This window comes from Gopherus evgoodei, chromosome 1 (genome assembly GCF_007399415.2).
Source record: "Gopherus evgoodei ecotype Sinaloan lineage chromosome 1, rGopEvg1_v1.p, whole genome shotgun sequence".
NCBI lineage: Eukaryota > Metazoa > Chordata > Testudines > Testudinidae > Gopherus > Gopherus evgoodei.
In genome coordinates, this window is record NC_044322.1 from 190,159,404 (window position 1) to 190,186,648 (window position 27,245).

Here is a 27,245-nt window from a genome sequence, read left to right on the forward strand (position 1 = left end):
TCAAGAGTAGGATGGTTAGTCACAGAGCAGCTGGGGAGGAAGCTACAGATTTGAATTGAAGGTATTTCTGGCTGGTTGAGCTTTGGCTTGCTTGAAACAAATCAGTTGAGAAAATAAATACCGCCTCTCTCTAAAAACAAGTATGTAATTCCAAAATCCTAGTTCTATAAATAAACTTATTGTGAGGAATAATAAACCTAGATGATCTGAACTTGCACTGTGCTATCACTTGGTTTATTTCCTAGTGTAAACCTGAGATTATAAGTCCTAGCTTTAGTCATGTTACAGTTGCTCACGATTCAGGCTCTGATTTTGGCACCAGTATTGTATTTTTATTAAAAGTCATGGACAGGACATGGGCAATAAACAATAAATCATGGAAGCTCAGAGCCCCACCAGCCGGAACTGCAGCCTGAAGCCCGCGTCCCAGGGGCACAGTGCTGCACAGTCACTGACCAAGATCAAGTTGCGGAGGTCTAATAAAATCATGGAAACTGTGACCTCCATGACTGACTCGTAACTTTATTCATGATTCATTTTTTGCTTAGTCATCTGGTAATTATATGGAACTTGTTTTCAGCATCGTGAACAAGTATTGCTGCTTCTCTGAAATCTTACTTAAAAATATGATCTCAGAACTGTGACCTTAGTTTCTTGTGTGTCTGGTTTCTGCTCACTTTAGGCAAAGCACTGTTAGTGCAGAGCAGAAGCTAAGAGCAAGAACATGGGAGAAGAAATACAGTAAAGTTAAACTATTTTAAAGGCCAAAACTACATCATGTGTCCAAGCAGCCACAAATATAATGCTGGCAACTGTCTTGCTCTTCCATTGATTTCTCCAGTTCAGAAGCTGCATGAGTGAGTCCACCAAAGGGGCCTCTTCAGCCCAGGGAGAGCAATAGACTTATGTGATAGGTTGGCTGGCCTTTAAAGGGAGTCAGGCTCAGCCTTGCTTGTGATGATCAGTCACTCTACCAGTTGATCCTCCTCAGCTTAGGATCAGATGAACTTTCATAATCATTGGCCCCAACTGAGAGAGCGCGGGTGTTTGCACAAACAGCTGAGAGAGCGCTCAGTTGGTGAAAATTGTTTTGGGAGGCAGGGGCTAGCTTTTTTTCCGCCCCAAGCATGGCAGGCAGGCTGCCTTCAGCGGCTTGCCTGCAGGAGGTCCCCGGTCCTGTGGATTTGGCAGCTTGCCTGTGGGAGGTCTGCCGGTCCCATGGCTTCGGCATACCCGACGCCAAATTGCCGTCGAATCTGCAGGACTGGCAGACCTCCCGCAGGCATGTTGCCGAAGGCTGTCTGACTGCCGCCCTCATAGGGATAGGCAGGGTGCCCCTCACTGCTTGCTGCCCCAGGCATGCACTTGGAGCGCTGGTGCCTGGAGCTGCCGCTGTTGGGAGGGAGTTTACACCCTGGGATGGTCCTTAATGATAGAGGGCAGCAGGGCTGAAGGAGACTCCTAAAAGTGGGACTGAGAAAGAACCAAACCCCCGACTGATAGCTTTGAAGTTGAGGATCCAGACTAGGGGTAAGACTCCAGGAAGTCTGGGGGGGCTGTCAGGGAACAGGGGGTTGGATGGGGCAGGAGTCCTGGGGAGCCGTCAGGGGTGAGAAGCAGGCAGGGTCGGATAGAGGGCGGGGGCTGTGCCACACTTGCCTGTTACCTCCACTAACTGGCCCTCCATACAATTTCTGAAACCTGATGCGGTCCTCGAGCCAAAAAGTTTGCCTGCCCCTAGTATAAAACACAGCAAGTAGACACCTGCAGTTGGGCCATGCAAGCCGACTAGGGTTTGTGGGGCTCAGGCTGTAGGGCTGTTTCATAGCTGTGTAGACTTTTGGGCTTGGGCTGGCACTTGCACTCCAGGACCAGGGCTGGCTCCAGCTTTTTTGCCACCCCAAGCAGCAGAGTGGGGGGGGGGGAGCTGATCGGCGGCACTTCGGCCGCAGCTCAATCGCACCGCTTCATTCTTCTGCAGCAATTTGGCAGCGCGTCCTTCACTCCCTCTCTTCCTCTTTGGCAGCAGCTCAAAGAGGAGGAGAGGGTCTGAGGGACCTGCCACCAAATTGCTGCCAGATGTGCCGCACCTCTTTCCATTGGCCGCCCAAGCATCTGCTTGGTTTACTGGTGCCTGGAGCCGGTCCTGTCCAGGACCCTGTGGAGTGGGAGAGTCCCAGAGCCTGGGCTCCAGCCTGAGTCTGGAACTCTACACAGCAATGAAACAGCTCCACAGCCTGAGCCCAAGTTGACTGGCACAGGCCAGCTGTGGGTTTTGCTTTGCTGTGTAGACATACCCTAAGAGACTTGAGGGAGAAGCTGTAGGGCCACTGCTCTTGCAGGAGAGTGGAGTGGAAGAGGATCCCTGAAAGGGCAGACGACATCATATGGCTGTCAAGTGTCACCTGGGACACTGTCCATTTGGGACATTGATACCCTGGAAGGTGGGGGAAATGTAAATGACTTTGCTAGAGGGCCAAGTTACAAGAAGAAGTGGACCACCAATAGGCATGAACAGCTGTTGGCACAGGGCACTAGACAAGGAGAGCCTGTGATGCCATGCCCAGCTATGAAGGGGTGCACCAATGGTGAGTGCACTTTCCTACAATCTGAGGGGAAATGGAATGGTGACGTAGGTCTGTAGCAGCAATGGGATAGATGCTTTTCTTCTACAGGAGGCAATGCCAAGATGAACAGGCAGCTTGTTATATAATTTGCAGCATTCTTTCTTGTTGAAAAGGCAGTTGTTGCCCCTGAACAGAAACAACATTACAATGGCAAATTCACTTAAAAGAAAACTGCAGTTTAATATAACAATCAAACTACTACAGCCTGTCCGTTAGGCTCACAGCATTGCCTTCAACTCCTCTTTTTCTCCCCTTGCTTGTGCCTTGCTCCATCCAGACTCACTAGATCCTGTTGCTGCTCCCCTGCTCCCCAATATCCCTCAAATCTGGCCTTCATATTCTGCCTTCTACTGCTAAATCATTGCGGGGGGTGGGATGTTGGTCATTGTTTGACTACTGTAACTGTATGTGAAATGATATTGCTGTAGTTTTCCTTCTTTAGTTCCTTCATTGGCTTTCTGTTTCACTGCATCAAATTCAGATACTTTCTCTTCACCTTGTAGGTTCTTTGTAACTCTGCCTCACCTACAGTTCTGCTCCTCATTCTTCTTAAGCCCCCTCCTCTTTCTACATGCCTCTGTATCCTAAAACACCTTTGGCATCTCTTCTAAGCTTCGTGCCTTTTTATGCATCTTGTGCTTGGAATGGTTTCCCAGTTCCTGTGTGCAACACCCTCTCTACAATTCTCTCCTTTAAAACCCACTTTTAAATGAAGCCTTCCTACGTTATGCCCATGTCTGATTCTCTGTCTGTCATGCATCTGAATTGTACATTTCTGAGTTAGACTTCTACTTCTTCAGTGCAAGGAGATGGTTTTGTACATATTTTGAAAACAGCTGTGGTAGATACACTTATGATCTAATAATTGCAAAGAGTAAATTGTAAATTTCTGCCGAGTATCAGATATACAATAAATGCCAAAAGAAAGGTGCTATTTTGGTAGTCTGATTACATAATTTAGGACCCAGGAAATGCTGTACAATATTCAAATGTTAGAAAAAATTGGGAGAGTTTATGTTGTTCTGATGTACCTTCTTTTATTTTTTAGATTTTTGTTGTTGTTTTAACAGTGGCTAAGTTTCCCTGAGCAGCTGTTGTGAGTTGTGTAAAGTCACTGAAGGCAGAGGAACAATATAATATTAAAGAGATAACACTGAATCAATAAAAAACATTTATTATCAGATTTTTTTAAAAACAGAATTTAACTAGCTCAATACAAAATATTGTAAAAGCCTCTTGGAAAATATGAGACTGTCCCTTCTGTCATAAGTAGGAGATAGGAGAATGGTGATGGGGAAATGAAGAGCTATCTTTTTGGGACTTGCAAATGCCAGTTTGAGGGTAGTCCCTAAACTGCTGGTGGGAGAGGGAATGTGTGACAGTTTTGAATGTAGTGTGGGACATGGATACTCTGTGCTGAGTGCATTAATCTGTACTTTACTTCCTTCAGGCAGCACTAGAAGAAAAATTAGGATATTTTTCTTCTCGCCTTCTCTGTGAAAAGATCCAACTGCCATGAAGAAGTGGGCTTTTTACCCACGAAAGCTTATGCCCAAATAAATCTGTTAGTCTTCACGGTGCCACCTGACTCCTCGTTGTTTTTGTGGATACAGACTAACATGGCTACCCCTCTGATACTAACTGCCATGTTTTCTCCCTTCTCCTGACCACTACATGTGTGAAGGGCAGATGGTCCACTGTCTGCCCCTTCTGTTTCTGGGGTGAGGGAGTAAGCAGAGGATAGAGGACTCTGGGATGGGACATGAAAATGCACATTTAGAATCCCTTTGGGAGGGAATAGGTCTGTTCTGTGCAAAGGCAAATGGAGTGAGGTGGCGATGGATTGACTGTTAGACCTCCCAGCTGCTGCAGACAATGCCTATACAGTACAAAAAAGCTTTGCAAGTACAAAAAGTAAGATCAAATGGTCAGTTCTGGTGGTTTTAGACATCCCATTAGTACCAATGCAATAGCTGTTCCCAGCGGAGTCTCCTAGCAATCAGCTACAATCGTCTTCTATATTTTTGTTCTATATTTTGATTATATACAAAAGCCTCATTTAGTGAACGCTTAAGAAGAAACCTGACATTTTCTAAACTTGCTTGCTTCTCAAAATCAAATTAAAGTTGAAACGATCCGATACTGCATAATGCCACTGTGCTTGTGCCTGGTGGGCTTATACAGTGCATGCTATTGGTTGAAACCTGTGCCGTTTATCAAAGTACCCAAGTTAACTACTCTGCCCTTTCCCACTGACCCCCAATTAATGAATCTGAAATTATCCATGAATCTAATGATACAGAGTAATTTGCATTGATGGATTTACCCCTTGTTCCCCAAATAAACCTGACACTGCCTCTTCTGCAGAAAGGTGGGTTACTGTGGGTGAAGCAGAGGTTCTAGTGCTGAGAAACAAGTTTTGGTTCCACATTATGACTTATTTACTTATTTATTTATAGTGGTGCCTACTGTGCTTTAGGCACCTCCCAGGAAGATTTAAAGAAATGGACCCCAGTCGTTGGAAGCTTGCAGTCTATGCCACAGCTGAGATCAGACCAGTTGGGAGTAAACAGTATTACTTAAATCAGTCCTCTCTTCCTTGCCTTTTCCACTCTGGTGGTGACTATGCCTCAGCGTATGAAATCTCTAGTCGTGGTTTGTTGGTGGGTGGCGTCCGTGGCCTTTCTCTTGTCCGATATTCCTCCTCCTCCTCCTCATCCTCTATCTCTTCTTCAGCTGGTCCCCGAATCCTGACGGGCTCCTTCCCACCATCTCCTGTCTCACTAAAACATTATCCAGGGGTAGATAGAGATATTAGCTGGTTTTAATTAACTTTCATTCTGAATATTTTTTACTGCTGTCTTTTGCATGTCCCACCTACTCCACAGGCCTGGGACTGTTCTCTGGACTTCAGTTTGAGAACCACTGGCCCACTCTGCTTTTTGGGGCTGGAGTGCTGTGAACTGCCTTCTCCCATTTCCTACAGCACTTGTGTGGAGAGGCAAAGACTGGAGTATCTGTGAGCTCTCCACAGCACTCTCTACAGGGGCAGTGACCCTTTCCTCACTTTTGGATTGAGGAGTATGAGCGGCTAGGGTGACTCAGACCCTCAAGAACAGAAATTGCAGAGGCTGGGGAAAAATGAGGTAACCGATCTGAACTTCAGATACCCATGGGTGGTTCCTGATTGGTTCCTTGGGCTTGTTAGCTCAGTCCTGCACCCTGTATGGTGCTTAAGGGACATCATGCACCAACGATCACAAAGGGGCCCATAAGAGCAGAACTTGTATGGTAAAGGAGAACTGGGAGGCAAACTGCAGTGGCAAAGATGGGACTGCACAATGCCTTCTCTCCTGGGTTAAGTTGTTCACTTTGCAACAGATAAAACCTATGCATCATCAGCTAATTGTCCACATCATTGTCCCTCTCCACCAGCCGTTGTGCATCAATGCTGCAGAGAGAAGATGGGAGCGCATTCTACCTCTCACAGAGTCCCTCACGTATCCCACCCACTCTTCTGGGGAAAGGCACTCACGTCATCTCGTAGTCATTGTCCTTGCTGCCCCGGCAGCAGCAGCAGTAGGCCAAAATCCCAATGACAATGATTGCAGCAACTATGCCACCAATGACTCCAGCATAGAGGGCAATGTTCATGGATGCTATGGAGGGAAAGACCAAACACAGTCACAGTAGAGTTGACAAAACAAACCTGCATGCATTGAGAATGACTTCAAATCAGGTCAGATTCACACCCATCAGAGACCAAACCCCACCACCCTTCTGGGGGTGCCAAACACGTAAAGATGGATCTGGACATTCGTTTAGTTATAGCAACTGTTCTTGACTCTGAACTGAACCAATGGGCAGCAGGGACAGGTCCGCAGGAGTGATTGATTCGACAGAGATGGAGACAGACCCGTGAGATCTGAACACCCCTCCCCCCATACTCTGATCAAGTTAAGATCTTAACTCTGTGGCTCAGGCCTCTGTCTAATTAGATACAGCCTTAGTATTATTCACTATTACAGACAGGTCTAAATATGAGCACTTCAAGCAAGGCAGTGGAATTTGTTTTGGAGATATGAAAGAGGGCTGTTCTTGGAGGGGTAGGGGCACACTCATCTGCACTCCAGTAGCTCTCCCATTCAGTCCTTTGCCTATATTTAGTCTGTGAATACATTTCCCCGCTCTATTGCCCCACCCACCCAAGCAGCCAGTAGCATCTTACGAGGTAGAATGGAAACTGTCATGTTGCAGAACTCCTGTCCAACGCTGTTGGTGGCAGTGCAAATGTAAAAGCCAGAGGTGTCTGCAGAAACATTCTTCAGAGTTATCTGTTGTCCTGGTGCAAAATACAAACCCAAAATATAAAAGAATTGTCGAGGATTAGGTCAAGGAAGGGACTGGGGAAAGGAGTCCTTCACATCTAAATCCATCCCAAGTTGGGAATGACCAAAAATTGTTACAGTTTTTGGCTGGTTTTGTGACTTGTGTGAGATTAGTATGGTCTCTATCTGGTTCTTAGTGGGAGACATAAGGAAGGCTAAATAGAAACGTGCCTTTGGCTACCGGCAATACATTTAATTGTCAGCTGTTTTCAGCGCTGCCATTGTGGGTGCGGCTGTGGGCAAGTGAATGTTCAGCAAAGGTATGTCTTGCTCTTCTATACATGGCCAGGAGCTTCGTAGGCTTTGTCACAAGAGATATCACCGTCAGGAGGAGTATGGCAGCTGAGAGCAACTGGCTCAGAGAAATGGCCATTTGAAGAGCTAACACACTAGTCTTGCAACAGTTTTTCAACCCACCACTTTTCAGGATGTCATAATGCCATAATTATTTGCCAGTAAAGGGAGCTAGTGGGAAACTGTGGTCTGGTAGCATAAGGCAAGGCAGATCAGGCTGTATAAACAATCCATGGTGAGAAATCATGTATTTGGCAGGGAGTGCTATGAGGCTGCACATTCCCTACCCTGAACTAGTGGAGCTCAATACTATAAATTAGAGCTTATCATTTCCTCTGTATAAATGTAGTTTTATTCAGGTTGTTTCCATTTTCACCCCTAAATGGCAATTCTGTCTTTTTTTCTCTGATGGCCCCTGTCAACCATCTGTTGGAAAAGAGCTAGCTCCCTGTTTTTAAAGTGGGCTTGGTAACTATATTTAAGCACATCATCTGACACCACAGCTTTCTCACATACATGTTCTTTTCACAGAGCCATTGATTCTAGGGCCAAAAGGCATCATTTACTCTGACCTCCGACGTAACACAGGCCAGATAACTTCCCCAACATAATTCCTAGAGCAGATCTTACAGAAAAACATCCAGTCTTAATTTAAAAATGGTCAGTGATGAAGAATCCACTACGACCCTTGGTAAATTATTCCAATGGTTAATTATTCTAAGCATTAAGTTCAGACTGGAAATAAGATATATTTTTGTCTAGCTTCAACTTCCAGCCATTGGATCATGTTACATCTTTCTCTGCAAGAATGAAGAGCCCATCATTAACTATTTTCCCCCATGTAGGTACTTACAGACCGTAATCAAGTCACCCCCTTAACCTTCCCTTTGTTAAGCTAAATAGACTTAAACCGCTCAATCACTATAAGGAATGATTTCTAATTCTTTAATTATTCTCGTGGTTCTTCTCTGAACCCTCTCCAACTTATCAACATCCTTCTTGAACTGTGTGCGCCAGAACTGGACACAGTATTCCAGCAGTAGTCGCACCAATGGGAAATAGAGGCAAAATAACCTCTCCACTCCTACTTGAGATTTGCTGTTTATGCATTCAAGGATCGCAGTAGCCCTTTTGGCCCTAGCAGCATACTAGGAGCTCATGTTTAGCCGATTATCCACCATGACCATTTGAGTCCCTGCTTTCCAGGATAGAGTCCCTCATCCTGAAAGTATGGCTTACTTTCTTTGTTCCTAAATGTATACTTTTGCAGTTAGCCATATTAAAATTCATACTGTTTGCTTACACCCAGTGTACCGAGCGATCCAGATCACTCAGAATTAGCAACCTGTCTTCATTATTTACCTCTCCTGTCCAACTTTTGTGTCATCTGCAATTTTTGACAGTGATGAATTTGTTCTCTCCCAGGCCTTTTTCTCAGTGTCCCTGTCTAGGCTGTCATTTTTTTGGCATCACAATGTTTACAACTTTCAACACAATAGTGCAGTTCTGGGTTGTCCTATGAGTAAGGCCCTTCATTTCCAGTTTTTATCAATTTTTTTTAACAGAAAAATTTATGTGTTTTACAAAAGCCATTCTTTGGTTTTTACCCATTTTTTTTCATCCAATTTTGGAAGTGCCAGAACTCCCTGGACTCAGCTTTCTGCTCTAAAAGGTGAGATCACGGCTTGGTTACCTGTCATTTTGCCTTCCAGAGAAGAACCATGACCCAAGCGCTGGTGTCAGAGCAGATAAAAATCTGTTTTTTTAACTTTTTACAAAGGGTCTTTTTTATTTAAATTGGATTTTGTTTTTGTTTTAAAAGTTTTTTTAAAATAAACCTGTTTAAAAGGAAATCTGAATTTAATACAAAGTATGTTGGGCCCGAAACTTATCATACTCTCTTAAAACATTTAAATAAAAAATAAATATACTGTATATATGAGTCTCTATCTACAAGTTTGAGTTAAAAAGGCTACTTTTCTATTTAAAGAAAGAATTGTAGGAAAACATCTTAGCTTTTGAGGTCAAGCTTTATAAATATGGCACAGCAGATCATGCACTTTATTAAGGACTTGTTTTATTTAATAAAAATACATTTTATATGCAGTTGTGCATTTAAATAAATTCCAGTTACTATCCTAATGCAGCTTGACACAAATCATGAACAAAAAGTTAATTATCTAATAAATTACAGTAGAATATATCATTCACTATTTTCTAACATACTAAAATGTACAATTAATAAGAATCTAACACATTAAACTATATATTTGCTTAAGTAAATATATAATAATTATAGTGTTTTACCCTCCAAAGTAGCAAAAAAATCTACCTAATCCTGTGTAATGGCTCAACATGATTTAATGGTTAGATCAGCCAATGAGAATGCACCTTTCTTTGGACTATAACTGAAGTATAAATGGAAAAGATGAATACAATAAATTATTTAAATTGAGGCTCTCCAGGTGGTGACTTAAATCATGATTTAAATTGCTTTGATTTTAAATCAGTCCAGCCTGGCTGGTCTGCACATTGTTGTCAATCCCATGCCCAGCGCATATACCTCACCAACTTCACAGATAACACAAATAGTTATCAGCATTCAAAGCAAATAAGTTAGTGAACTACTTTACATGCTAACATGGGTCAAAAACAAACAAAAACTATCTGGGTTTTAGAATGTAGTGGTTTCTTGAAATTTTCAGACAAACAAACCCGAACAGAGAGTCAGGTTTATCCCAATATTTACCTAGAAAACTGAACTTAAATTTTACTGCACTGATTTTATCTGTTTATAATTTTTTATAATAAGCACTGATAAATTCCTAGGAAAATTTAAACATCTGTAAATAAATATCCTGCCCTACGAGCCAAGTTGGAAAGATGCAGGGCAGACGAGAAAAACAGGAATGGATGGTTACCAAGGAAATTCCACATACCCTGCAACATTACCCCAATACACACATTTCAGCAGCTCACGGATACGGCTACCCTGACAGTCCCACTCCTTTTATAGCCTCCCACTGTCAGCCCTAAATCCCAGAGGGAGAAATTCCATGTGTACCCTTAATGGAGAGCATTTCCCTGAAAATCAGTATCAAATGCAAGGAGACTAGAACAAACTCCTGTCCTGGGGGGAGGAGAATAATGAAGGCAGAATAGTTCAGAGTGGTCTGTTTTCTTTAGGAAAATACATTGTAGTAGCTAAGAGGAAAGCTACCATGTCTGAGGCCGGGGCACCACCCAGTGGCCAGTCAAGTGAATAAGAGATTCCATGTGGATTTTTTCCTTGGCATTAACTCAAGCAATTTTCAGAGAGTAAAATGTGAATGCCTTTCCTAGGTAGGATCATATTCAGCTCATCTGTGCAACCACACCACAGCACTGGATCTGAAACCATGACTGGCAGGCTGAAACACAGAAGCACTCAAGGAGCTGGTCAAGAAACACACGGCAGTTTCTGGCAATAACGCCTAAGGGCCTATTATACGCTACTCTCTCTTGCTAGCTGACTGCATGTGAGAGACTGCTGCACCCCTATCTCCTTTAGAGACATCCCTCCCTGCTCCCACTTCTCATGAGCTTAACCACTCCTTTTGTTCTGACACTATTTTAAAATAAAGTGACTGTCGTGCTAGTGACAGTTACTGTCCTGATAGCCTTCATCCCACCCATTCTCAGCCCTGAGCTGGGCGGTTATATCTCAGAGTGGAAAAGTTCAGACTCCATGGCCAGTTTGTTCCTTGGCCTCACTCCTGTAAGCGTCAATAAGGGGGCTGATTAGTATTAATTGTGGCAGGTATAGATGGGTCCACTAAGAGAAATTGCCTTGAGCGGGGGAGACTGTGTGAAATACTTCGCTGGTTATAAATGGTCATTAGGAAGTAATTACTGTGGTTGGCTCTTGGCTGGGCTTGAATCAGTGACCTAGCAGTGAAAGCATCGCTGCCCATTACTGCTCCAGACAGCCACCCAGGTACTCACAGGTGTTTCTCATCCTAGGAGGATAACCCTTTAAAGTCCTATTTTGTTAAAGGACCTTCTCAGAAGGCCTAAATGCACTGTTAATCCTCAATCCAAAATGTTTCAACTCCCAAACTGCAGCAAGTACCGTAGCCTGGTCTCCTTGCCTCTCACGTACCTGATGCTGACACCATCGGTCGGGGCTGGTTCAGTACGCTGAAGCTTTGCCAGGTATACTCAGGTTTTGGAGACCCCAGTTCAGAGTTGCAGGTCAGGCTGATGGTCTGTCCATATTCTGATGTCCCTATGACTTTACACTCTGGCTTGGATGGAGCCACTAGAGGCAAAGAAGGGAGAATGGCCTAAGCAGATGCAGTGTGACACAGTTATACAGAGAGGTCTGCTGAGATTTCTTTCTATGAATCCCTGCAATCCATCTTCTGCAGCTGTGTGTTTTTCTTCCAACCAGGAACTGGTCTCTCTCATACCATTTTCTTGCAAGAATTAGAATGAATTTTGGCCTCTCCCACTGCTTTTTACCCTTTGCCCTTCCCTCCCACATCCACCCAAATTCAGGAGTTAATCATAAAATGTTTGGACATATATGTTACTTCCCCTCCACCATCATCAAAGGATAACCTACCCATGGGGTACAGCATATGTGCATAAGGGGATGGCTTATGCTTTCTTCTGAAATATCTGGCATTGGCTCTCTCTCTTATTGCTGTGGCGCATTGGATCAGTGCTAACTGAGATGACAGAGTACTCCCACCGACATCACTTCCTGCTTGTTGCGTAGTGCTGTCTGTCACTGAGCTGGGGCATTGAATCTGTACTAGCTCAGGGGGTAGAGTGGCTTACCAAGGACCAAAAGATCTATCTTTGCAGAGGCACTGGGAAGCTCGTCACGCAGTTGGACAGTGCACCTGTAAGTTCCGTTGTCTGCCATGGTCACCCCACGGAGGGTGATGCTAACATCTGTGACTGGAGTGCTAGGGAATTGCAGACGGCCTTCGTAACTCTGGCTAGCATACACAATGCCATCAAAATACTTTGTGACAACAACTTCCTGTAATAGAGAAGGGGACATCAGAAAGCAAGCTTATTTTCTGCTATGTGTCCTCAAGCTAACACCACAGACTGGCACATTCTAAGAGAAGCAGGAACTGGAAAAAAGCAGAGGGACTACCCTTCCCTAGTCTCCTAGAGATACCCTCATATCCTGTTCCCTAGAGGCCAAGGAGAATGCCTGGAGACTTTCATCCTGCAGGGGCCTCTTCACCTCTCCCTACACCTCAACATACTGGGACAAAGAAGAGTCCCATAGTTCCCTGAAGGCCACTTAAATCCCTCTGAGGCTACAAAGATCCTTTCATGCTCCTTCCCCACAATCCTTCAGCGGTCCAGGAGAAATATGGAGGTCCATTTGCTTGCCTGTGGTCACACAATGAGTGTCTGGCAGAATCAGGATGACAACTAAGCCCTCAACCCCTGGTCTCTTGAGTCCAAAGAGAGCCCAGAAGGCCTCTTCACCCTCCACCACAGATCAAAGAGGGCCTGAGGCCCCTTGATATCCACATCTCCATCATCCCCAATACGCGCTCATGCATCTTGTGATTTACCTCCTGAGGCATTTTGCTCCAGGTAACGAAGTCTGCATTGCTGGGGGTAACAGAGGTCTGGAATTCACATGGGAGGGTGGCGTTAGTCCCTTGTGCTACCTTTACTTCCTTGACCCGTGTGTTCACAGTGAGGGCCTGGGCAGTCACCAGAACTAGAGAGAGAGAGATAAAAAACAAACAAATACGGTCAATCTCCCCCATCAGAGAAATGCTTCTCTTGGTACTGAGGAGGGACCTGCACTCAACCAGGGTAGATTGGGCCCTACCCCTGGCTATCATATGAGTCTGCAGTATACCATCTCTGTCTGCTTGAGACTGGGTGGGGAGTGTGTCTTCCTCTCTGTCTGCACAGCACTGAGCACACAGGCAACTCCCAATCAATATAATGAATTGTGCTCCAAAGGCTGGGCCTTATTTCTACGCCTTCTCTTCTGAAGAGTCCTTCTGTGGACTAGGTCTTCTCCCAAGCAGCAGTCCTCAATGGCCTGACCCAAGCCCAAGTCGCCAAAGCTAGTATTACTGCAAAAACACACCCCAAACCCGCACGTGGCTGTGCCATGGGGAAACTATCAGACCAGGGGGAAGTAGCTGGCTGGTATTCTGGAAGGGCTGGTCCAGAGTTGCTCTTGTTTGGCTGCCTTACCTGTGCATTTCTGAACCTTGTCATGTTTGCATTCCTTGTAAACTGAACCTTAGCAGTGAATTCTGGGGGGTCTGTATGTTAGCTTTGGGGACAAAGACCAGGTTCTTGTGATATTTCCCCCTCTGAAGTTACTGATAGCAACCTTAACTCCCCTTAAACCCAGTTGGTGTCTGGGTTAATTCCCAGAGTGGGTTCCCCATCATCACTTTATCAGATCTCAGGCTCTCGTTCCCCGGTGGTTGGTTTAGATAACCCCACAGGATTTCCTTGGAAATCCCAGGGGGTAGATCCCAGGTGTACTGTTTCCCCAGGGATTAGTTAAGTTAGCTGCAGTATGGATATCCCATGGTATAAGCAACCGGATGCGCATTCCTGGGAGTTATCCAGTATAGAGAATCTGTGACTGATGGTAGGTAAGGTGAGAATTTTGAGGCTAGAGGATCTGCTCCGGGGTGTCAGAGCAGGGGCTTGATTTGCAATCAGAGCTGTTTCCTCATGTCCACCTTTCCCTTCAATCCCCCACCAGACTCGATTTTCCCTGTTAGTGCAATGCTTAAATGAGCAGCAGTAATGTTCAGTTGTGCTTATTATAGGGAGGGGAGAGCAGATTTGGGTAAATGAGAACCAGTCCAAGGCCTGACATGGAAACCCCTTTTCCAGGTGCTAAAAAAAAAAGTCCTTATCCACATCCACCCACCACCACCTCCCCAGTCACTACAATCATGAACCTTCACTCCCTTCCTGAAGCACCAGCAGATCCTACATGAGATGTGGTGGTGGGGCTCAGCATCATCTTGGCTGGGTCACACAGCTACTCCCTTTTAACCTGGGGCTGCTCTGGAGTGACTTCATGCCATGCTTACAGGGGAAGCCTCAGTGCATATCAGATCATTCCTTCCTCTTCTGCAAGAATCACACGGAGAGATCTCATGTCCCCTAGGCTTCCCAGACTTGTAACATGCACTATGATGCCCCGCACAGGGGAAACCCTGGAATATCAGTGGGGCTCAGGCATGAGAGGGGGAGTGCAGACCCAACAGCAGGCCAGCTGCCTGAGGAGATGGGTGGGGAAACACTGGCCATCCTCCTGTACTGAAGTACTTGCTTCAGACTTTAAGGAGGGTGGTGAGGTGGTGGAGGAGGAGGAGCAGGGTAGCTGAAGGTTGCAGAAGGGAGGGGCCTTTTCTGTTGTTTGGTGAAGCAGCTACATTATAGATTTTTTGCAATGCTGTGTCTGCTGAGCACAAAACCATGCCACTCTGGTCAAAACTGAACTCTCTCCAGAGCACGATGCAGGGGTCTTGGATATGGAGGCCTCGTTCTGTTTTACACTCAGTTCTCCATGACCTTTGTGTCCCCAGGAAGCTGTGTTCTGCATAGTTCTTCTTCGAGTGCTTGCTCATATCCATTCCAGTTAGGTGTGCGCGCGCTGCATGCACATTTGTCGGAGATTTTTACCCTAGCAACACTCGGTGGGCCGGCAGGGCACCTCCTGGAGTGGTGCCACTATGGTGCTGGATATATACCCCTGCCGGCCCCTCCACTCCTCAGTTCCTTCTTACCGCCCGTATCGGTCTTTGGAACAGTGAAGCGTAGCTTAGCTGATCTCCACCTCCCTAGCGATTCACTCGTTTCTATTGTAATTGTGTATATAGTTCGATTTCTTCAAGTATAATTAGTGTTTAGTTATTAGTTCTGTAGTACTTATTGTAGATAGTTAAGAGGGATCGGGGGTTAGCCCCTTCCCCTCACCCGGTACAGGGGCCCATGCCCGGTTCATTAGGCTTCAAACCATGCTCGGCCTGTCATAGGCCGATGCCCACAGGAGACCCTCACGACTCCTATCTTAAGTGCTTGGTTGAATCCCATCTTACGGACAAGTGCCGCATCTGTAAGGCGTTCAAGCCCCGGACTAAAAAAGAGCGGGACATTCACCTAAAACAACTGCTGATGGAGACAGCATTGACTCCCCAGTCTTCAGCACTGCCAGCGGCACCGGGAACAAGTGCCTCCTCGGCACCGGAGCGCACGCCAACAGTGAAGGCTCCTTGACATCAAGCATCACCGGCCCAAGCTCCTACCCGGCACCATTCGTTCTCACCATGGGGCAAGAAGCACAAGCCTCCTTCAGCTGCTATATCTACACCACAGTCTGAACACTTAGCCAAGTCGGACCGCCCGGCACCGTCAACTGCTGCGGCACCGACGTCCTCTGCACCGTTGATTCCGATCTCGCAAGAGCCGTCGAGTCCGGTGCTTACCAGCTCCCCGGCACGCGCCGTGGTTGAGCTTATCGTGCCCTCCACTCCGGAGACGTTCTCCATGGCACAGGACTTGATTGGCTTGATGGAGCCTGAGATGCCTCAACCCCTGGTGCCGCTGGTGCGGGTTCTTCAGTCCATAGGCAAGCCGGCCCTCATGAGACCTTCTTCGCCCGGTACCACAGAACGCCGCCGGTCCCGATCCAGGTCCCACAGGCACTCCTGGTCTCGTCATCGATCCCGGTCCCACGGCTGCTCGCAGTCCCAGTACCGTTCCCCATCGAGGTACCGGTCGTACTCGCGGCACCGTTCGAGGTCCCGTTTGCCGTCCAGATACTATCAGCACTGCTCCAGATCTCGGCACCACTTGCGGCACTGTACTTCTCGCAGCCGTTTTCAGCACGGTTATTCCAGGCACTGGTCGACCTCCCGGCACCGCACTGGTCGCAGGTCCCGGTCCCACTCCTGGCACCGTCACGACTCTCGGTACCGTTCTCTGGCACCGCATAGGGACGGTTCGAGTGGACGCAGAGACCCACATCAAACGGTCTCCGTCCCCCCCTGGCCGTCTCATCATTCGTCGATCTCCTCCCAAGCAGACATTGCATCATATGAGGATTCGGATAACCACCGCATCAGTGGCCCTTTTGGACACCTTGGGCCTACAACCAAACCCAAGGTGATCTGCATATACCATCATGCTCCGGCCCTTCTGAACATCGGGTGCCAGAGACCACAGTGAGCAGACCTCCCCCGGCGGGTACGGAGGAATCTCCAGCCCACGTACCAGACCCACAAGATCTGCCGCCTCAGGACATCCCCCAAGACCAGGAGTCGATCCAAGACCCGCTTGTCCCCGGGGTTTCATCCTCTTCTTCCCTGGATGAAGCGGTGGCGGGGATGTCTACATCTGAACCGCCCCCAATCGACCTCAGGTCACACCAAGACCTTCTGCGCCGCATCGCCCTCAATATCAACTTGCCCGTAGAGGAAGTTCCTGAGGTGGACGACCCGGTGGTCAGTATACTGTCGGTGGAGGCTCCAACCAGGGTGGCCCTCCCCTTCATCCGCTCGATCCAGGCTAGAGCAGATACCATCTGGCAATCTCCGGCATCCGTACGGCCCACAGCCAGAGGGGCTGAACGTAAATACATGGTACCCTCCAAAGGGTATGAGTACCTGCATATACACCCTCCTCCTAGTTCATTGGTTGTACAGTCCATCAATGAACGGGAGCACCATGGCCAGCAAGCCCCTGCTCCTAAATCAAGGGAGGCCAGGCAAATGGATTTGTTGGGGAGAAAGATCTATTCCGCGGGAGGCCTCCAACTCAGAGTGGCGAACCAGCAAGCCCTCCTGAGTAGGTACAGCTACAACATCTGGGAGGCAGTAGGGAAGTTTGCAGAGCTTGTCCCGCAGGACTCCCGCCAGGAATTCACAGCTCTCCTGGAGGAAGGGAAGAAAGTTGTGCGAACCTCCCTCCAGGCCTCGCCGGATGCCGCTGATTCGGCAGCTAGAACCGTCGCCTCTGGAATTGCCATGCGGCGTATATCGTGACTGCAAGTGTCAGGCCTGCCACCTGAATGTCAGTACACTATACAGGACCTACCCTTTGATGGCCAGGGCCTCTTCTCCCAGAAGACGGACCCTCAGCTACAAAATCTGAAGAACAATCGCGTAATTATGCATTCGCTGGGAATGCATACGCCGCAGACTCAAAGACGATCTTTCCGGTCGCAACCTCAACGCCCCCACCCACCGCCTCAGCCAAGGCAAGACTTCACTTGTCACCTCTCGCAGACGACAGTCTGGACCGCAAGGGGGTAACAATTCCGGTCCCACCAAGCGACCGGCGGGACCGAAGCCAAACTTTTGAGAGTGCGCCTGAGAGCACTGTACCAATGACCTCCCAGGATCCTTTTCAGTTCGCCAACCGCCTGGCTGCATTCCTCCCTGCGTGGTCCCAGCTAACTTCACAGACAACACAACGGCAGTATTCACAGACAACACAACGGCCATGTATTACATAAACAAGCAGGGAGGGACGCAATCTTCCCCCCTTTGTCAAGAGGCGATGCGACTGTGGGACTTCTGCATAGCCCACTCGATAGACCTAGTAGCCTCCTTTCTCCCGGGAGTCCGGAACTCTCTCGTGGACCACCTGAGCAGGTCCTCCCTGTCCCACGAATGGTCCATCCGTCCGGACATCCTCCTTTCAGTATTCCGGAGGTGGGGCTTTCCCCAGATAGACCTCTTTGCCTCCCGAGAGAACAGGAAATGCCAGGTGTTCTGCTCCCTGCAGGGTCGCTCCCCAGGCTCCCTATCGGACGTGCACCTAATTCCCTGGGAAGGTTGTCTACTTTATGCCTTTCCGCCCTTTCCCCTTGTCCACAGAGTCCTGCTCAAGCTCCACAGGGACAGGGCCCGGCTAATCCTGATCGCTCCGGCGTGGCCGAGGCAGCACTGGTACACCATGCTGCTCGACCTATCTCTAGCAGACCCGATACCTCTGCCACTCTGCCCGGACCTCATAACACAGAACTTCGGCAGACTTCACCACCCGGACCTGCAGTCCCTCCATCTGACAGCATGGCTGCTGTCTGGTTAAACCAATCCGAATTGCTCTGTTCCACCCCAGTGCAATAGGTCCTACTGGGAAGCAGAAAGCCTTCCACACAGGTGACATATCTTGCCAAGTGGAAGCGCTTCTCCCATTGGTGCGCCCAGCATAACTTTATTCCCGAAGGCGTATCAGTCCCCATTATCTTGGACTACTTACGGTACCTCAAGGAGCAGGGCCTGGCGCTCTCTTCGATAAGGGTGCATCTGGCCGCGATTTTCACCTTCCATCCTGGGGAATCTGTCAGTTCGACCTTCTCTCACCCTATAGTTTCCAGATTCCTTAAGGGCTTGGAGCGGCTCTACCCTCAGGTTAAGCGCCCTTCCCCTACCTGGGATCTCAACCTTGTATTAGCTAGGCTCACGGGCCCTCCCTTTGAGCTGTTAGCTACATGCTCGCTGCTGTACCTATCCTGGAAGACAGCCTTCCTTGTCGCTATCACCTCGGCCAGACGAGTATTGGAGCTTTGTGCTTTGATGGTAGATCCCCCGTATATGATATTCCACAAGGACAAGGTACAGCTGCGACCGCACCTGGCTTTCCTTCCCAAGGTGGTCTCTGCCTTCCACATCAATCAAGACATTTTTCTACCAGTCTTCTTCCCGAAGCCGCACGCATCAGGCCGGGAACAACAGCTACATACCCTGGATGTCCGCTGGGCCCTCGCCTTTTACATCCAGAGGACTAAACCTTTCAGACGCTCGCCTCAGCTATTTGTAGCGGTCGCGGAGCGCATGAAAGGCATGCCTATCTCTTCCCAGAGGCTTTCATCCTGGGTGACATCTTGTATCCGGACATGCTATGACTTGGCCCGCGTTCCAACTGGCCATCTCACTGCCCACTCGACTCAGGCTCAAGCCTCGTCTGCCGCTTTCCTGGCCCACGTTCCCATCCAGGAAATATGTCGCACAGCTACCTGGTCTTCCGTCCATACTTTTGCATCCCACTATGCACTGGTCGAGTAGTCTAGAGATGATGCCGCCTTTGGCTCAGCGATCTTACATTCCGCAACGTCTCGCTCCGACTCCACTGCCTAGGTAAGGCTTGGGAATCACCTAACTGGAATGGATATGAGCAAGCACTCGAAGAAGAAAAGACGGTTACTCACCTTTGTAACTGTTGTTCTTCGAGATGTGTTGCTCATATCCATTCCACACCCGCCCTCCTTCCCCACTTTCGGAGTAGCTGGCAAGAAGGAACTGAGGAGCGGAGGGGCCGGCAGGGGTATATATCCGGCACCATAGCGGTGCCACTCCAGGGGGCGCCCTGCCGGCCCACCAAGTGTTGCTAGGGTAAAAATCTCCAACGAACGTGCACGCGGCGCGCGCACACCTAACTGGAATGGATATGAGCAACACATCTCGAAGAACAACAGTTACAAAGGTGAGTAACCGTCTTTTCTGGGTTGTTGGTTTTTTGTTTTTGTTTTTTATGGCACCGCTGAGTCATTAGAGGAGAGAAGGAATGGGATCGAAACCAGAATCTGACTACCTCACCTTAGCATGCGGGAGGGGCAGAGGCACACCCAGTGTAGAGGCAGGCATCCTTCAGGAACAGGGTGAAAAGGGACAGTGACATAGGCTAGTGAAGGGCTGTGCTGTCACAGAGCATAAGGGGGGATAGTGAAGAGCTGTGCCTTCCCAGAGTGCCAGGATGGTCACTTGGTGGTTGAGATGCAGTGCAGGAGAGCCAGCTCTGGGTCCTGTCTCAGACCATGCCTACACTATGGGCTCTGCAATGGCATAGCTGCAATGCTACAGCTGTGCTACTGTAGCACCATAGCGTAGATGCTTCCTACAGTGACAGAAGGGTTTTTGCATCAATGTTGATAATCCACCTTGCCGAGTGGTGATAAGCTAGGCCTTCCATCAATTTAGCTGCAACCTCACTGGGGATTAGGTCAGACTAACTACAGCACTTGGGGGTGTGAATTTTTCACACCCCTCAGTGACATAGATAGGTCGATCTGTATTTTAAGTGCAGATTAGGGCTGAGTCACATCTCTGCTACTTATATCAGACTTTCAGATTAGTCTCACGAGTGAATTTAATGCATGGGATAGAGAGACGGCAAAGCTAATTTCTCCTTGTGATGAGCTGTATAGACTCCATCCAGTGGTTGATGTCTGGAGGGTTAATACGTGTTCCCAAAGGTGAAGAAAGACCACACCTGTCTGCCCTAAGTGCAGGGATGTCACGAGGAAAGTGAGGCCGGGGCCCGTTATGATGAGTTAGGTAAAGGCCTGCAGGATATTAGGGACATGCCGTGGATAGACAGGAATAGCTAGTTCTGGGAGACATTTCCTCTCTAAGAGGCAGCAGCAATGGCAAAGTCTGGGAAAGCCCTGTCAGATGGACTCCCCCTTTGACTGTACATAGCTCTCCTCTTTGGTTCAGCTCACACCCTCCTCTCTGTCACTCACTCCTGATACACCTTCTTCAGAAGAAACCATCCCTCTAGACTCGGACCTTCCCTATGAAATGACCTGTGTGACTGCAGTCCCAGTGTGTCCTTTCTCCCTTAGGGTCACTGCAATGGAGAGTTTGACCCTGGGTCACTCCTGCTTTGCAAGCACCTTCTCCTGCTACCTGGCAGGAACCCCCCTACCCAACACCTCCTGAACCAGCCTGACATATATTTACAAGAAGTGTAAGAAGTTGCCAGTTGCTTGGCTTTTCCCTTCTCTCTCCTACTGCTGCTCCTGCTCTTCTCACCCCTTCCATCAGCAGAATAAATGGTGAGGAAAGGAAGGCTGATGGCTAGAGCAGAGAACAATCAGGACTCCCGGGCTCTGTTCCCAGCTCTGTCACTGACTTCTTGTGTGAATTTGGGTAAGTCACTTAGCATTTCTATGCCTGTGTCGCCATCTGTAAAATGGGGGTGATGCTCCCTCCCACACAGCAGGATTCATTCATTCACAGCTGTGAAGTGCTCTGAGAGCCTCAGAAGGAAGGTGATCTAGTAGGGCAAAGTATTTTTATTATTACTTTATTGCAGCTGCCACCCGCATGTTAGCTGCTACGGGACACCTTGTACAACAGCACTGTGTACATGATACCAGAGCTGGCTCTGCCCATCCTTTCAACCTTTCACCTCTCGCACATACACACACACAAAGACATTGGCTTGCTTTGTGTGGGTAGGAAGAGTCCCTCCCTCCTCTCCAGAAGCATGAGCAGTATCTTGACTCTCCCAGGAAGCACCTGCAGTGCCCCCAATGGTTTCTGGTAGAACAGGTTATTCTTACTCCACTGTCACTCCTCAGAAACTAGTTCCACCCGCCTAGGGTTCACTAACAGGTCATTCACCCAACTCCCAGAGAGAGAAAGAGAGATGGCCTAACCCCAGGCACTCACAGCTATTCCTCACCCTCCCGCCAATGCCAAAGTTCTCATTTACTTCAGGTTTTTAAAAGCACTACCAGTTCAGAGTTGCAAAGGTGCCAAACCAAACCCCACACGTAACAGAAGCAGCCAGTAATAGGAGAGCTGTATGTCACTGTGAAGGATTGTTCTAATTTGCCTGGCACCCCTATGCAAAGGGCTGATCTCTTTGGTGCCCTCTCACTTATTTCCTACATCTTTAGTCTGATTGTTTGACTGGCTCATAATCCAATTTTTCAATGGAGAATAAAGATTGCCCACTACCTATCCTTCTGGTTCTCTGAATCTCTGTTTAATTACATCCAGTCCCGGTTTCTTTCCCCCTCAGGTCACCAGCACTTTCAATGGAGTAGTCCATTCAGCAACGGAGTGCAGGGCCGGGAGATGCTTTCTGTCACCAAACAGCTTAGCTAGTTAATAACAGGTGGCATGTCCAAAATCAGGTTTTTTGGATGGGTAACTGAACCTGTTTTAAATCCAACTGAAGGGAGAGGGGCATTAAAATCCAATCAAACTCAGAGGGAAAATAGCCTATAATATTGATAAAGAGACATTGTCAACAGGCTTTAAACCCTAGATTTAGATTTTGTTCTGACATATTTTTTAAATAAATCACTGAAAAGACCTCTCCTCCCCCCACCCCCTTCAAGATAACTCCCACACTCCTTGCAGTACTGGAAACGCAGCAGAGAAACCAGAAAGTCTCAGTGACTTGTTTACTTCCACTGGCAACACTGAATGAACGGTAAGTGGCATAGAAACAGAACAAAGGGCGAAAAGCTAATGAGATTGCAAAAGTTCTTTCTGTTTTAATCATCTCAGGTGTCATTAGTGATAGAGTTAAGAACATTTTTGCAAAGAAAATCTGAGTAGGAGGGTGATAACGTTCCTTTGTTTCCTTACTGAGCACTTGTCTAGCACTCCAGCCACTGTATATTTTTTTACAAACAACCCTTGGAAACATTCAGGTAGACCCATCTCTCTCCACTTTACAAACATATAACAAAACAAAACAAAATAAACTACCAGCCCAGCAGAAACAAAATTCCATCCCTCCCCCCAACCATCCATGCCCTGTGTGATGATCTCTTTAAAACATCTTGCATCAAATGGAACTAACAAATAGGACAAAATGTGGAGCTACTCTAGCTGCACAAATCCAACCAAAGTTTACATAATTGCAAAGAAAACACTGCTCTTATCACCTTGAAATAGAATGAGCTGGCAGACTCTTCTAAGAAACGCTCCTGTACCTCAGAACTCCATTCAGTGTAACTACTATTTTCATACCTGATAATTTCCTTTCCTACCCCTCACCCCTATCTGTCTGCAGTATCCACCCATTATCTTTACTTAGATTATCTATTATCTTTATTCAGATTGTAAGCACTGTGGGGCAGGAATTGTCTCTTTGTTATATGTTTGTAAAGTGGAGAGAGATGGAGGCACAGTGGAGTCTTGGCCTCTAAGTGCTACTGCAGTACAAATAAATAATAATAAATAAAATGCTAGAGATGAGCCCATCTTGCTAAATTTGAATCTGAACTCTCCCAAAGTTTGGACCTAGCGTTTTCTTTAGAGACTGTCTATACTACTGTGTATGGGCCTGAGTCCTCTCTTGGTTATGCTGCACCATTCTTGGCTTCAACAATCTCTTCCAAAATCTCTCCCACACCACTGTTTTAATAATGGCATTAAAAGACATGGCCTATACTCAGCCCAAATGGCCCTGTTTCTTATTAGAGAGACAAGGTGGGTGAAGCAATATCTTTATTGGACCAACTAATCTTGTGAAAGAGACAAGTTTTTGAGCTTACACAGAGCTCTTCTTTGAGTCTGACCTGAAGAAGACCTGAAGAAGAGTTCTGTGTATGTTCAAAACCCGTCTCTTTCACCAACAGAAGTTGGCCCATTAAAAGATATTACCTCACCCACATTGTCTCTCTAATTTCCTGGGACCAACAAGCCTACAACTACACTCAGGGCCAGTGCAAGGAAGTTTTGCGGCCTAGGCGAAACTTCCACCTTGCGTGCCCCTCCCCACCCTGCGGCAGCTCCCCACCCACCCTCTCCACCCTGAGGCACCCTTTCCATGACTGCTCCCCCCCACCCTGAGGAACGCCCGCAGCAGCTCCCCGCACCCCAGGGAGCTGTGAGGCACCTCCCCACCCCAGCTCACCTCTGCTCCACCTCCTCCCCGATCACGCAGCCCCCTCTTTAATTCTCCTCCCAGGCTTGCGGCGCCAAACAGCTGATTGGTGCTGCAAGCCTGGGAGGCGGGAGAAGTGGAGCAGCAACCGTGCGCTCAGGGAGGAAGGCTGTAAAAACAAATTGGGGGCAATGCTTTTTGGCGCCCCCAAATCTTGGCGCCCTAGGCAACCGCCTAGTTCGCCTTAATGGTAGCACCAGCCCTGACTACACTGCGAACAACCTGTTCATCATTCCAGCCCCTGGCAAAGAGTGCAAGGTGTGTCACTAAAAAGAGAGACAAAGTTCCTGCTCCAAACAGCTTTAGGTCTTGAATCACTCATGACACAAGAGGTGAGAGTGAGAACAAATAGCAGAGGAATGGTCTGGGATGGGGTAAAACAGGTTATATCAATAAGATCAGCCAGTGACTCAGTCTGTGCCCACTTCTTGAGGAACACAGTTTTTGTAATTCCATTGTACAGTATTAAATACAAATTCCCGTCTCTCAGGTTTCACGGAAGAAGTGAGATTTTTCAGAGGGGTTTGAGTAAGGCAGGGGGAGTGGCAGAGAGTGTTATGTGCCTAAGCTGGCATGGAAAAAAGGCACAGTGATATTTGTGTGAGGAAACAAAGGCAGGTCAAGGCTGGTGTCACTGGCAGAGCGGGCTGTACAGGAGGAAATGAGAGGGCAGAGGATCAGAGAAGTGGGCAGAGGCTCTTTGCTAGAAAAGCAAGGACAAGCAATTTGATTTATAGACATTGGCAGGTCTGTACCTTGGGTCCGAAACAGCTACATACAGTGTAGAGAGTAGAAGATAAGGACTTTCCCCCTTTGAATTCTAGGGACAAAGGACATACAATATCTATGGAAACCATTCTAAATTGGTTTAAAAAATGTTTGCCACCATGATACAAAACTCCATTCCCTTTCTGTCCCTGAAATTGCAGAGACTTCTGGAGTTGCCTGTGAGTCCTGACACTGTAATATGGAGGCATTATCACTGTACCTGCCATCTCATAAACAGGCTAAGATTTGTACTAAACAAAGGACATTGACACATAGGAACGGCTGGGATATTTGCCTGTGTAACCTTCGCCTCCCTCCAGTCTCCACCCATCCCCTGTAGTACCAAAACAGTACTCACCCACACTTAACATGAACAGCTGAGATCCCTTTGTAGCTCTCATGGTCTCTCCTTATCCTCCCTACAGAGTATTTCCCTGTAGGATTGCTCAGTAGCTGAATTATTTTAGTTAATGGGCTAACAGGGCAGCCTCACGGTTGTAGCTTGGATTCACTTCCCAAATCCTTTTTCACTTGCTCTTTTGACTCTGCTCATCTTCCCCAGCCCCTTCAGCTAGATTGACAAACTAGTTCACTACTAGAGATAGAAATCTCTTGCTGTTCTCTACCCGAGGGAAGCTGCTGTATGTTATGAACTCGTCCTACCCTCTCAGGCAAATAAACCACCTTTCCTGGTCTCTGCTGATTGATAGGTACACAAAGGAAATGACGAGTTAATCCAAAGGGCCAGGTAAAAGTGCACACAAGAGAGCACTTAGAGCGATCTGTACAGTGACAAATAGCCATGGCAGATAAAAACAGATTAATTTAAAAAAATTAACCCTTTTAATTGTATTACTGTTTAATTTACATTAGATATTTCTTTAAGCCAAATATTTTTCATTTAAATTAAACACATTTTTATTTTAAAAAATAAATGATTTAAATTTAAAATTGTGGCAGATATGTTCTGGCCTAAATTTATTATAATCTATTAATTTCAATTATATAAAAAATAATATTCAAGTAGTACATACTTGTTGCTGAATTTTAAAGAAAGTCAAACCATTGAACCATTGGAAATCACTGGCTAAGCATCTAGAACTAGACTTCGTTGAAGTGCTATGCCAGCTTTTGACAGCAGTATCCTCTTCTGCAGGTGCAGAGAGAACGTTTGTTTTCTTCATTTCAGTTTATTCAGCCAGTTCAGTTCAGTTATTAGTCCATTCAAAGTTAAGCTACTAGTTGGAAGTTGAACAAGCTGGGAAGTTTTTTTACTCTTCTAATTAATTCATAAAATTGAGGTATGAGAGGATGAGATTTACTACCTCCAAAATCTAGAAGGACATCATGACCAGAAACAGAAACAATCAGTTCAATTCACTAACTACAAATAATACTTCCCTTGCTTAAAAATCAGTTAGTTTTAAATGCAAAACTGGTTTTGATTAACTTACTTTTTTTTATATATCCTAGTTTTATTTAACTGATAAAAAGTTTAAAATGCTGTTTTTGTGCATTTTTAATTGAATTCCAATTTCCAGCCAAATGCAGCTTGACACAAATCACAAGCAAAAACTTAATAATCATTCAGTAAATAAGAAACATATTAATCATTTTCTAACAACATAAATAGGTAAAAATTAAGAATCTGAATAAACATATGTTGAGCTCTATCACTGCTTAAATACATGTGTATAAGTAGAGTGTCATCCTGGTTAGCCAGAAAGAAGTACCAAATTTAGTGTAAAGGCCATATTTAGTTGCAAATCAACCTACTACCTGGGTATGTAGAGGTTCCATTGGGCTGGTTTGTGTGTTTCTCAAATGCAGCCACTGTGGCTGCATGCAGCCCCAAGGGGCTTTTCTTGTGGCCACAACCTCCTGGGCTGTGATCGAGGAGGAATGGGGGGCAGCAAAGCAGTGGCTCCTTCCCCTGGGCTGCTTGCAAGAGTTGGTCCCTACCCCATCCAGAGCCACAAACACTGTAGGAGCAAGCAACCAGTGTGAGTTCCCCACCTTCACAGGTGCAGTGGGGCTCGGGCTTCAGGCTTCTGGGGTGGTCAGTGGCAGGCTCTGGCCACATTGCAGAGGGCTGTGTCCTCCAGCTGCAGGGTTTTGGGCTCCATCCCTGGACTCACCCCCCCACCATCACCTCAACCCCCACTGCCTCCTCCAGCCTCCCCTTGCCCTTGGTCCCCCTGCCTTCTTACCCACCTCCTCATCCAGGGCTTAATTTGTCCCCCAGCATGCCAGGGCTGTGTAAGTCTGCTGTGAAAAGCGATATTAACAAATATACAAATATCATTTTTCGCAGGAGCAGACTTACTAACTAGCAATCTAAAAAAAAAAACTCAAAACATGCAAAGCACCTTATTTTTGTTTCTATTCTGCTTAGGTCCAGTAAAGAATAGAGACAACCATACATTATTTTTATTATTGAGTCTGCAAAAAAATCCTACATACATAA

At 47.0% G+C, this 27,245-nt stretch overlaps 1 protein-coding gene across 1 annotated transcript; it reads right to left on the reverse strand.

Annotated features, from left to right (window-relative positions):
* Positions 1–4,218: 4,218 nt before the first annotated feature.
* GPA33 (glycoprotein A33) lies at positions 4,219–25,431 on the reverse strand. Its single transcript, XM_030581015.1, has 7 exons — positions 25,137–25,431; positions 12,895–13,046; positions 12,134–12,341; positions 11,451–11,609; positions 6,856–6,969; positions 6,163–6,286; positions 4,219–5,410 (listed from the first exon to the last, which is right to left on the reverse strand). The coding sequence occupies exons 1-7, from the start codon at positions 25,177–25,179 to the stop codon at positions 5,251–5,253; spliced, it is 960 nt and encodes a 319-aa protein (XP_030436875.1). The 5' UTR covers positions 25,180–25,431; the 3' UTR covers positions 4,219–5,250.
* Between the last annotated feature and the right edge of the window lie 1,814 nt (positions 25,432–27,245).